At 40.8% G+C, this 13,285-nt stretch overlaps 1 protein-coding gene across 3 annotated transcripts; it reads left to right on the plus strand.

The window, feature by feature from the left end:
• mybl1 (v-myb avian myeloblastosis viral oncogene homolog-like 1) lies at positions 1–12,773 on the plus strand. Of its 3 annotated transcripts, none has more exons than XM_039616881.1 (16): positions 1–390; positions 2,661–2,760; positions 2,965–3,036; positions 3,159–3,251; positions 3,959–4,179; positions 4,267–4,459; positions 5,195–5,269; positions 5,565–5,675; positions 6,442–6,681; positions 6,774–7,166; positions 7,259–7,398; positions 7,482–7,596; positions 7,680–7,796; positions 7,886–7,990; positions 8,115–8,309; positions 8,414–12,773. In XM_039616881.1, the coding sequence occupies exons 1-16, from the start codon at positions 368–370 to the stop codon at positions 8,537–8,539; spliced, it is 2,319 nt and encodes a 772-aa protein (XP_039472815.1). In that variant the 5' UTR covers positions 1–367; the 3' UTR covers positions 8,540–12,773. The 3 variants fall into 3 exon arrangements, with proteins under 3 accessions (XP_039472815.1, XP_039472816.1, XP_039472817.1); XM_039616882.1 differs by having other exon boundaries at positions 6,792–7,166; XM_039616883.1 differs by lacking the exon at positions 5,565–5,675.
• Positions 12,774–13,285: the final 512 nt, after the last annotated feature.

The following is a 13,285-nucleotide window of genomic DNA, read 5'->3' on the forward strand; positions in this document are numbered from 1 at the left end:
TCATAACGCCAAACAGAAGTACAGAAGAGAAAGATTATGATAGAAACAGCCCGGACGGCGAGTAATGAAAGTAGCCCACCTTCAGTTTCATAGCGAGTTTTTATGTTACGAGTCCGCATTTGAAGACATCCTTTATCTGAAGAGAACATAGCAACGCCTTTCTCTGGGAAGAAGTGAATATGACTTGTACGGAGAAAGTATATGTTATAAACTGTGCGTTTAGTTAGCTCGCTGCTATCCAGATCCCGAAGAAACCAGCAATGACTGTCAACGCTTTCTATGGATACACATCTATTAATGAGGGATTTTAGGGAGCTGCCAAGCACAGGTTCATCTACGAAGAGTTTCAGTCCTCCTACCAGCTGTCATGGACAACGTGAAATCACGCAGGTGGGTGCCAGCAGTGTTTCATTATCCAGTTCCTGTGACACAATGCACCTGTGTACAGTTAATACGACGTGCCTGATATAAACAGCTTATACTGCAAGCGCACCTGCACACTTGCACTGTAATAAGGTCTGCCTATGGGATTTATGAATAAGTAGTTAATGAATAGCACCTATAATTAATAACATACCCCGATGAAAAGTATAGACAGTGTAAAATCCACGTTTCAGATATAGCTTAAACAACCTGCAACGTGCATTAATTTGAATGGGTGGCAATGCTTCTGAAAGTTTCGCATTCAAAATAATGTTCTATGAATGTGAGGCGGGCTGCCAGTTTCACACAGCTGTTATGTAACAGCATCATCCTTGAAACCCATAACTAGACAATGACAAATCAGCCAGATTAAGGCATCTTTACTGCTCAGATTCCCTTTTCCGCTCTGAATATTAAAAATAAAAACAACCACAGACTAAAAACTCAACATCAGATAGCATGTGTCCTGTAATTATACAATACAGATTCTTGCATTAAGTCTCTTGGGTTTCTGGCAATGGAAGAAAAAGCTTCTAGACTGTATAAGTATAACATGTGAAAAATGTGGGTTAATTAGTTTAAAAATTATTCATGTCAATCAGTTTTGTTAATCAGACATTTTAGTCATCGCTTAAGCTAAAAGTACTACACATTTTCTCAGTCCATCCCAATAAGTATGAATATTTGGACAGTATAGTACAGCACCGTGCATCATTTGGACTGGTCCCTTTAGACTTTGGAAAATATAACCTTGGTCTGTTAGCCTCTGTAAAGGGGATTTTTCATTATGTTCTAAGATATGGATAAACTTCAACAGCAGCATGATTGTTTGAACACTGGATGTAGATCAATATACTATTTGGTGACGTTTATTACATTTTATTTCAGGGAAAGTCCTCTATCCAATTAGAACAACTCAGAGTTCTTATTCCATATTCACTGCTTATGACTGGTGATGTATTCCTAATGGATTAAACACTGAATATAAATATGGTACTTCTTTTACTTGCCACCTAGACATTATAGTTTTATATTCTTCATTTTCAAAGTGAATAAATGAGTAAATGCCAGTATACCCCCTTTTTTAAAACTTTTTTGAACTGGACCGTTAGGGCTTCGCCAGTCCCCTAACCACACCCCAGTACACCTCTTCCACCTCATCAACACACACACACACACACACACTTATACAGCTCTGGTAGTGAAAGAGCCTGTTGATGCAGACCCCTCCTTTCCTCCAGTCACCTTAGGCCCCTCCTTCCTTTTCAGCAAACCTCTCTTGCCTCTTGTGAGGGAATCAGGCCACACCAAAATTCAATTGGTATACTAAAGTTTCCACTCTAAGGAAGACCTTTCATCCACATTTTCATACAAGACCTCAAGAGAGCACTCCCCACCCCCTTGTTTGTGCATGTGTGGTTGTAGAGGTCTCCTACAGGGCAACAACCCTGGCTGTTCAGGAATTTAATTTCTCCTCCATTTATTAAAGTCTGCTCCAGTACAGCAAAGACTTTAGTGCTCAGCAGCAGGTTTTTGCAGGCAAAAAAGTTGAAATGCAGTGTGCTGACATTTTGTGTTATCAGTAGTTCTATTTTGTGTTCTTTATTATGCATGATTATAATTGACATGTTCTTTCTGTCTTTACATCTTCAAGACCTGTGCCCTAATGCTAACATACACTCACACTGAGATCCCCGCATCAGCTAACTCATTGATTCATTTGTTTGGTTAGCTAAAATGTCCAGAGTCAGTGCTGTGCAATACATTTCCAATCTGATATCGTTTGGTGAAGAACAGGTTGCTTTCAGTTTTGATATGATGTGTCAAAGGCTTGTTTATTTGCCACTGATGCTTTTAGTTTTGCTTTTATTTGTCTTTTATTAATTTATTAGTTTATTTATTTTGCTGTGACATCAAAAGAGTTGTGGTCAGCTTTTGGTACATGCTGCTGTTTTTCCTCAATCCTGCCCCTAAAAAGCTTGCTAACTGCTAAAGTCTAATTCTTTTAACAGGGATTATATTTCTTTCAGCTAAGAGTAGGCAAATCTACTTGGTCACAAGACCGTTTAATTACACTGAGCCTGTGTTTCATCCTGTAGTAATAGTTAAGCTTCTTACACCATTCCCAGGTAATTGATGTCTAATATATTAGCTTACAGGCACTGACCTCATACCTCAGTCTTGGGCTCCATTTGTGGTCTAAATGTGCTCTTCTTTTACTGCCTTGTATATTTTAGCAATGATGAGGATGAAGAGCTGCAGTCCACAGATCCAGAGAGTAAAGAGAAGAGCAAAGATAAAAAGACACTGTGCAAAGTAAAGTGGTCACGAGATGAGGTAAGTTTATCAGAGATCTGACATCTGAGCTGGGAATTTGTTGGAAAGATTTAACTTGAGGCAATGCATGTTATGTTCTGCTTTTATCTCCTTGCAAACGTCTTTAAGGGTAACTGTATAACAGTGTTTATGTGAAAATGCTGTACAGATGCCTTACATGGGCTCTGTATCATTTGTTTCTTTTCCATCTCTCTTTTTCTTCAGGATGAAAAGCTGAAAAAGCTTGTTGAGCAGCACGGAACAGACTCCTGGAAATTAATAGCTACCCTTTTTCCAGTAAGCGCATTTGGATTGTGTAATTTCATTGAACAAAAATGTTACTACTTTACACCATATTGGTTTATCTTTTTCAGTTACTACTGTAATGAGGTGTTGTTCTTTGTGTATCTCTATCACAGGGGAGGACAGATGGCCAGTGTCAGCACCGCTGGCAGAAGGTGCTCAACCCAGAGCTAGTGAAAGGACCATGGACAAAGGAGGAGGATCAAAAGGTAAGACGAGCTCTGAGTTCCTATTTTGTGCAGAAACATTGGTGACAAAATGGGTAAATGATATGGCAGAGAGGGGAGAGACCAGTTTAGACAAGTTGAAAACACACAATACAAAGACAAGTGCCACAATATGTAATGTACCCTTTAGCTTCAGAATAACAAGGCTGTGCACATGTGCATGCTTACTTCCCGCCAAGAAGTTTTTTTTCTTCTCTTTTTTCTAAAGTAATTGCTCCACTACGTCATTCGTAATAAAACAGTCTCTCCAAGTAAGAGGTTTAGCAGCCAGCCGCTTTTTTTATTAGTTTTTTTTTCCTACAAAGCAAAGCTTGAAGACCTTTTCCTGCTGTTAGACCAGCGATGCATTCCTTAAATGGATCACTGTTGTTCAAGAATGTCATGAATGGTGTCTCATTCCTCTGAAATGTTGGAATCATAACAAAAACACAGATCTTACAATTATAGCTTAGCCTGCCAAAAGTGACATCACAACATTTCTCAGCCTCCATGGAAAGAGCCAAACAAGCTCTGCTGTTGCTATAGTGAAGGTTTCTAAACAGCACTGCTTCTCTTAGAAATCTGAACTATTTGAACAAGTTTATAGTCTGGCAGAATTAATTAGGGCCCTACCCCATCCATTCATAAATTCATGAATTTATTTACTTGTGCTTCTACTGAATATCCTCCATGTGGTGGTGTTTATGCAGGTTATTGACCTCGTACATAAATATGGTCCCAAGCGCTGGTCAGTGATTGCAAAGCACCTCCAGGGAAGAATCGGAAAGCAGTGCCGTGAACGCTGGCACAACCACCTCAACCCAGAAGTTAAGAAGTCTTCATGGACTCAGGAAGAGGATCGAATCATCTATGAAGCCCACAAACGCCTTGGCAACCGCTGGGCTGAGATCTCTAAGCTTCTTCCTGGACGGTAATGTAGTGCATCACAGACTGTCTGTTTCTGCTTCCTGTCTAACTAATGTAAGTGAGTCAAACTAGCAGTGCTATCCCCTAACAGAACGGACAACTCCATCAAGAACCACTGGAATTCCACCATGAAGAGAAAAGTGGAGCATGAGGGGTACCTGCAAGATGGCTGCAAGACTTCCTCTGCTAATGGGAAGAGACGCCACAACAGGCAGTGTCCTGCAACTCCAACAGAGGCCCAGCACTGTGACCGAAGCCCTGTGGCTATGACAGCATCAAACCAGGTCCATCCTCTGTCTTTGTTTCATTTGTCCTCTTACTTAAAACATCCTTCTCCTCAAATACAAGATCTATAATCAGGGCCCGTTTAATTGTAAAAAACTCATAGTACCGTATCACCCTAATCGATCTCTTCATTCTCAGACTGTGGGCTTGTGGTTCCTGTGATATTTAAAAGTAGAATGAGAGGCAGAGCCTTCAGCTTTCAGGCCCCTTTCTTGTGGAACCAGCTCCCAGTTTGGATTCGGCAGACAGATATCCTCTTTCCTTTAAAATCAGGCTTAAAACTTTCCTTTTTGATAAAGCATATCATTAGGTCTGGATCAGGTGACCCTGAATCCTCCCTTAGTTATGCTGAAAAAGACTTAGGCTGCTTCAGGCTTCCCATGATGGACTGTTTCTTCTTTACTCACCTTTTTCCCCCTCTATGTGTTTATTCACCACTGCACTTCAACAGTGTGTCTTTTGTCCTGTTTTCCTCCCCTCACCCTCAACCTGTCACGGCAGATGGCCGCCCCTCCCTGAGCCTGGATCTGCCAGATGTTTCTTCCTGTTAAAAAGTTTTTCCTTCCCACTGTCGCCAAGTGCTTGCTCATAAAGAGATGTGTGATTGTTTGTGTTTTCTCTGTATTATTATGATCCTTACCTTACAATATAAAGCACAATGAGGTGACTGCTGTTGTGATTTAGCGCTATATAGATAAAATTGAATTGAGCTAAGTGTAATGCTCTGTTTGCAGATGGGTGGTTTTCCATTTGAGCCTCATGGTGGACACATGATGGACAGTCTTCCTGAAAATTCAAGCTTCATATCAGTGAGTCTTGTATGAGTGTTTTTTTGCATGCTAGTGGGGAAAACGTCTGACATTCTTTATTTTCTGGTCTTTCTGTAGTTGTACTTGTGATTGCTAACTCTGGAGCTCAAATCAAAAACTTGAATGTCCTGTTTTTTCTCCTAACACAAAATACAGCTGAAAGGGTGTGCGATGTCAGTGTTGTTGTTGGAGTGTTTTTATGTTTATGTCTTGTTTTCCTGATTTTCTTAACTCTCGTAACTCTTTCCTCTTTTCCTTTCGCCTCCTCTTCCTCCGTGATGTTTGTTTATTCCAGCCATCCTGCCTGGATGATCCTGACAGAGAGCAAAGAATTAAGGAGCTTGAACTGCTGCTTATGTCAGCAGAGAGTGAAGTCCACCAACAAGTGCAGTGCAGAGGTTCATGTGTAAGAACACACTCTGAATGTGTGTTAGCATTCTTAGTCAGCATAGCCTGCGTGTGTTAATAGCTTACAGTACATACACTGTAAAAAGGCTCATAGTTATATTAAATATGTCTTCATGTCAAAGTGAAATAAACAGCAAGTTACATAATCTGAAAAAACAATATATTGATATCAAAAAGTTTATTTAAGTCCAACATCCTGGCATTTGATTCTAACTGGCCTTCAGTCATGAACTTTTTGCAGTGTATATATGCTAAAATAAGAATGGGGGGCATGTATGCGTGCCTGTAGCCTGTTTGCTGTAGTGTTGCAATAGTAACTACTTTCCCCTTCTCGCCACTTACTCAGACTGGCCTGAAGCTGTGCTTGGTAGTCCCCCTAGCTCCCACCCCTCACCTCGCCCATTATTTTAGTTTTAAACTTGATCCCGCCCCCTCATCCCCTGCAACCCTCACTCCCTGCCATCCTACCATACCCACACTTACCCCGCAGTTTGGTTCTGACTAAAGCATTCTCAGTCTCTATTCCGTCTGCACTGACATTGTTTTCATATTTCATTCACATTCATTCTTTCCAGTGAGCGACTTTATACTGTACAATTTTTTCCCACCATTTCCTACACATAATTTCCAAACTCATGCAAATTAGCAATAATTTTACACCACATCTGCCAAACCCATCAAATCAGACACCATCCTGCTGCACGAGCCAAAGATCTAACAGCAGTGTCTTTAACCCCCCCCGTCCCCCCCGCCCTCTATCTCAGAGTTTGGAGCAGTACCCAGCATGGCCAGACAGTGTGTCAGATGACACGCTAACCACAAGTAGCAGTAGCCTGGAAGAACAAGCAGAGAGAAGACCCTGGAAGGGCCCTGAGATCCCGCAGGGAGCTCCAGCACCAGTTCCTGTCTCGCCCAGCAAGTTCCTGGCTGTAGAGGCCAGCACTGTGCTGTCCACCCTGCAGACCATACCAGAGTTTGCAGAGACCATGGAGCTCATTGATTCAGTGAGTAACAGATGGAGATAAGCAGAGAACAAACATAACTCTGTGTAAATTTGTTGGCCAAATATTGTGAATGTATTAAAGATCTACTGTAGATGTGTTTTGCTCTGCAGGATCCTGTCGCATGGAACGAAGTGGCCAGTTTTGATTTGTCAGACACGGCGACGCCGTCCAGGCACAACCAGGCAGGCTTTAGCACTATCTTGCAAGAGAGCACCATTTACAATTCAGTGAATTACCCGGTCAACGCTGCCACTACCGACTTAGGCCAAGACAGGAACTGTGCTCCATTTGGTGTGGGAGGTCTTACAACCCTGACTCCCATTAACTCATCCAAACCCACCCAGGCTTCCACTGGGAGGAAGAGGAGAAGAGAGAGTGGGGAACCATCTCCTTTGTGTGACAAGACTTGCTCTTCCTTCTTGGAAAATATTTCAAATTCTCCCAAGAAAACACCTATAAAGACACTGCCATTTACCCCGTCACGAGTAATTGTCTTAATCATTTACTTCATAGAACATCTGCCCATTACAGCTGATGCAGTGATTTGACTAATATGCCATGTCTTCATTCTCCTCAGTTCTGCAACATATCAGTGCCAGAGCATCTCAATCTGGAAAACCCCGCCCTCACCTCAACTCCTGTGTGCGGTCAGAGGTGTCTGCTCAACACACCCCTTCAAAAAGATACCACACCTAAGCACCAGAAAGAGAATGATGGGTAAATGAATCGGCTGTAAACAGTATATCAGAAGATCTTTTTGCTTGCAGAAAACTAGTGTAATCACAATTACAAATCTGTAGTTCCAGGACTCCTAAATTCTGCAAAACAGTCATGACTCCAACTCCGAGGACACCCACTCCTTTCAAAAATGCTTTGGCTGCCCAGGAGAAAATGCACGGGCCCCTAAAGAGAGAGGTAAATTAGCCAAATTCTGGTGCAAGCAGGTGAACATATTGCTGCCTTTTTTGTGGTTATACTCATCCATTTTTGTTTTGCAGCCACAGCCTTTGGCCTTTCTCGAAGAAGACATTCGAGAAGTTCTAAAGCAAGAGACCGGAACAGACATCTTCAACAGAGCAGACTTACCGCCAGATTACAGAGTGTGGAAATATAATGTAGGTCACGAAATACAACCTTTATGACCTCAACACCTCATCAAAAAACTAAGAAATAATTTTATTTCATTTTGATGCTTCAAAATTAGATGGATGGCCCAGCTAGAAAAGTGCGCAAGTCTCTTGTCCTGGACCCTTGGGGCAAAGAAAGCATTAATACTCAACTTTTCCAAGACCAGCTCGGCGATGCACAGGTAAGCCTCTCTGACCACACTTCAAATCAGGTTCAGGTCCTGGAGCCCTTTCCAAGCAGAAATATTTTTACAAATACCATGTAATTACTATTACCCACACTATTCACCGAATGCCATATTGCAGGTGTCAGATGAAGGTCTACTGACAAGCTCTTCATTGGTTTCTCCGATCTCCGAGAGAGACGAGTGTGGCCATTCTGTGACTTCAGGGAAAGAAGAGCCCTCATTAGGAGTCACCGTTCATACTCAACACTTTACTAGCCCTCGGATGAAGAAGCTTCCGACTTCTAACAAAGCAACGAAACTCAACACTGCACAGGTATGACGAAACAAAACAACTGTCATTAATGTCAATGTGTAGTTAATGCTGTGAAAAGGGTAGAAAAAGACAATCACAGTAACCACTGATCACCTTCTCTGCAGGTGAGTGAGTGGGAAGCAGTGGTTTATGGAAAGACGCAGGACCAACTGATCATGACAGAACAGGCTCGTCAGTACCTGAATCCCTACCCACCGTCCACCTCTGTCTCAAGGGCGCTTGTGCTTTAAAGCCGTCCCCCTGACTACGCAGGCAGCACTACATCTGTCCGACAACTAAAACCTCCACTGAATCTTGTAAGAGACAATCCAGTGAAGACAAATTGTTTTATTTTTCTTCTGAAGCAGAAATGCACTGCCAGTGACGTCCATACAGAGGTTTTGTTCTCAACACATTTTGAGGTAACTGCCCAAAGTGTTCTCTGTTTGGCCTGCATTTGATTTTAAACACAGTCATGAGCAGTTTTGTACACATACAAAAAGGCTTTTTCTTTTAATCAACCTGCACATAGAGTAGGCTGCAGAAATAGTGTGTATCACCAGCAGCGGCTGCTTCTGAGTTGTATATTATTAATATATTGTTTAAAGACATTATAAGATGTAGCGCTACTCATTGTTTATCTCCTCCTGCCTGTTTTTACTAAACTGCCCCACTGCTGTTAGCAGATAAAAAAAAACACGTATGTGCAGCATTTGTAGCTTTTTACTGACACCCGTGAACAATGAAATCACACCATGGGTTGTAAACTGACGCAGTACAGGCTTCATTCCCTGGCCACTTTATTGGGTACACCTTCTCGACCACTCATTAATGCAATGGCATATCACATGGTCAAGATGGTCATATGATATGAAGTTTAGACCGAGCATCAGAGTGAGGAAGAAAGATGATTTAAGTGACTGAACACGGCATGGTTGTTGGTGCCAGATGGGCTGGCCTGAGTGTTTCAGAAATTGCTGATCTGCTGGGATTTTCCATCACTACCATCTCTAGGTTTTACAGATAATGTTCAAAATGGGTAAAAATGCCAGACTGAAGGCAAAAGTAACTCAAATAACCAAGGTATGCAGAAGAGCACCTCTGATGTAGCTGAGGGGCTACAGCAGCAGAAGACCATACCAGATACCCCTTCTGTCAGCTAATAACAGGAAACTGAGGCTTTAATTCACACGGGCTCCCCCGAACTGTACAAAAACAGATTGGAAAAATCTTGCCTGGTCTGACGAGTCTTAAAATTCAGATGGTAGGGTCAGAATTTGGAGTAAACAACATAAAATCATGCATCCATCCTGCCTTCCTGTACTCAAATGGGATCCACAGACAACAGACCCCATCAGATCCAGTCACCTTTGGGATGTAGTGGAAAATCTGCAGCAACTGTGTGATGCCATCAAGGATCAAAATCTCTCAGGAAAGTTTCCAGCACCTCACTGAATCTGCGCCATGAAGAATTAAGACAGTTGTGAAGCCAAAAGAGGGTCTAATCCCATATTAGGAAGGTGTACCTAACAAAGTGGCTGGTGAGTGTGTAATGTTACTATTGATTTTTAAATGAGAAAAAAATGCACCTACATGTTTTTTGTGACAGCAGTGTTATGTTAAGGAGGAATGCCAGTCCGACTCCATGTGAAGTTTTTAGGATGGAAATAGGAAGCTGTCAGTATTGCACTATTGAGTTGACATTGCTGCTGAGAAAGGAGCAGTATTTTCGAGGGCAAACTGGATAGCACTTGTGATGGTATTTTTTTATTATTATTTTATTCCTTTTATAACACAGCGTTTCCTTTCCAAGGCCATAGAGTCGGTGGAGACATCGGTTGAATGTATTTCATTGCAATGTACATGTGAAAGAACCTCAAAAATGGAAGGGTACCTTAATGTTTATTTTTGTTTGTTTTATTTATTATCTGACAGCTCTAAGGCTTAGATATTAATATAAATCGGACACCATGAGTTTCGAAGATGTTTAACTTTGCTGCCAAAACAGCCTAAAAACTCTCACTTGCTCTAAAGCAGTTCTCTTTTAGGGAATGAATGGCCGCCATTGTTTTGGTCAGACGTTCGTATCATTAGTGCTCAGCAACAAGCATTTTGTTGGAGAAGGATTTAGGTTTTATGTGAGGGCTGTAGGTTATATTTATTTAATGTCTACTAATTTATTTATTTCTAAAAGAAAACATTTAAGAGAAATTATTGAGAAATTATATTGTCTTTTTTTTTCTTTCAAAATTAGGATTGGGCAACCATTCAGTTTTCATTTCTCAAAGTTTAATGTTAATTTCTTCTCCTGATTAGGCGAGAGCTAGCAAATAACCTTTGCATAGTTGTATGTGTGATTTTGTAAAATATAGATAGGATGTATGTAGGTAGCGGGACTCCATTTCTGACCTCTAATCATAGACTAATTGCACTTTTTTTCCTCTTTGTTTAAATGTAAATGTTCATTCTCATAATGTAGCTCCTGTTCTTACCTTTTTTCGTGTGTGTATGTGTTAGATGGGTGTTTCCTCATGTTTGAAGTGATTGCTGATGTTAAGATCATGCTGCTTTATTTACACATGTTCTTTTCTCCTGTTTTGCTGCAAAAGGTGTATTTAAAATGCACTACGTAAAAACCTTGTATTTTTAGACAGATGGCTTTGAGCTAAAACACAAAATACATATTGGTCAATACATGTGTTATTACAACTCCTAAAATGCTGGGCTGCTGTGCAGAATGCGATATGTTGCTAAAACCCTATATTTAATTGAAAATAGTGCAAAGATGTCATTGGATGTTATGTTTTGATACTGATGCCAGTAATATGTTTCAAATAAGGTGAAAACAAGCGCTTGTTTACCACTGATTACTGCTTTTTTTAACACTATGAGGAAGGCAGTTGCACTAGTCTGAAAGCAAAATGTTTTCCCATTTTTAGATTTCAGTGGTCACCAGCTCCTAGTCTTCTTTGTCAAATTTTTAATTTCTTTATGACATGTCCGAACGCTGGGCAGGACAGTTTAGCACCTGCTTTCTTCACCTCTTTCTTTTGAGCAATATCACCGAGCATTAAAGCCCAAATTAGCCGTGCAGTGTGCACTAATGCAACCTCATATCATCTGGCTTTTTGAGCTGGACACTCATAACAAGTTGATTGATCCGTCTCCCTTTTTTAGCCCAGACAACACATTGTCCACGATGTCAGAGATGAATTACAGATTTTGATTGGTCTGACCACAGGACAGTTTTTCCCTCCACCTCAGTCCGTTTTAAATGAGCTTGGCCCTGGCAGCTGTATTTCTGGATATTGTTAGATTAATTTTTTTTCTATTCTTACTTTGAATGGCATTTTTTATTACATACACTGAGCAACTGCAACAAGCCGTTCACTGAAAATGGTTGTCAGATGTTTCATTTTAGTTTGAGTGTCAGCTTCACTGATGTCTTCTGGAGACATCACATGTATTACTGAACTATTAGCCCACACAGTCTCACTAAATGATGGATACTTCCCTAATTTGCCTTGGTCACTATAGTCACTACAATGAGCCTAATTGGGTTATTTCTAATGTAGTATTAGTATTTAAACTGGTTTGAAACGCCTTGTTGACATCAAGTTCAAAATAAGCGCAAATCTTTCTATTTTAATTTTTTTGTCATGTCATCTTTGTGACATTTTAAACTAAATATAGGGCCTAAAATGTTTGCAAATCATTGCATTCTGTTTTTATTAAAATCTGTACAAGATCCAGATGTGATCTCTGCTGCAGCCATTGTCTCCTTGTATCCTGCTGAACTACCCTTGAGCGAGATGTCACATGTTTCTCTGCTCACTCATTTCACCTTCTAGACAAGAACAAATGCACTCTCGAACCATCCTTCAACAAACTCTCTATAATCTGGTGAAGTAACACTATAGCTACATGTATTTTTTTTCTTCTATCATCTACTTTAGTGGATCCAGTAATGGCTATAATCTGGATTATCCTGCATTAAGTATTTGAGTGAGAATAAGAAGGGAATCTTGTCAGGGAAATCAGGTGGAAAGATCAGAAGAATATGGTACACAACGCTAAAAAACAGACTAAACAACTTTGTAAGATGTTTACTGTATATTTGGATCTGGTGGCTGAGATCTGTCTAATCTGTATATATTTGTGTCGTATTTTCTGTGTGTTGGTTTGTACATTCCATTTGTTAAAACCAAGATAATCTGTTTGTGTGTTAACGACACATGGTAACATCATAGGTTGCAAGGGAATTAAGTACATATAAGTACAGGATAGTAGCAGCTGTCATATACTATTGTAGTTATGCATGAGCAGTACACAAGATGCTGGACTTTGCTTTCATTTACAGGAGAATCACACATGTAACACCTGAGTTATACTATATAGCATTTTCAGTTGAAACCATAACCGAGGTACCATAGAAATCCTGCCAGCTGTCTTTGTAACCATGTACTTAATTTGGCTAAATAAATGCATTTGTTGGATAATTTTAAAGGTATTCTGACTTTCTTGTGTTTGCATTTTCACTTGCCTTCAACTGCCAAAATGCCTTTGTGCAAATTAGTATACGTTACATGCTGTTTTCTGCATAATAAAGATTTCTGATGATCGCTTAGCTTTTCTGACACGCTCACAGCGGGCATGGCGACACTCTGACGTCTTGCCAAAACCTAACGCCACTGAAAGCTTTTTCTTTTTCTTTTTAAATGGTGAAAGTGGAAATTGAAATATTCCACCTTTAATCATGCACTCTAATTTTTCCTCACATGCAGCGTGGAGATCTAAGCAGGTGAAGGCTGGGTGTGACGACTCATGGAGTGGTTTGAAGATGACCTCTCTGTCATGTGTGTATGTATACGTTGGGATGCTGTCAACTTGGCCTGGGGTCCAGGGACACGAGCCCCCTCCACCAGAACAAGAGGCCTCTCCACAGGGTCAGCTGCTGGCCCTAAAGGGGCCCACTCACCCATGACTTAATGCCCCTG

Source organism: Oreochromis aureus, linkage group 9 (genome assembly GCF_013358895.1).
Source record: "Oreochromis aureus strain Israel breed Guangdong linkage group 9, ZZ_aureus, whole genome shotgun sequence".
NCBI lineage: Eukaryota > Metazoa > Chordata > Actinopteri > Cichliformes > Cichlidae > Oreochromis > Oreochromis aureus.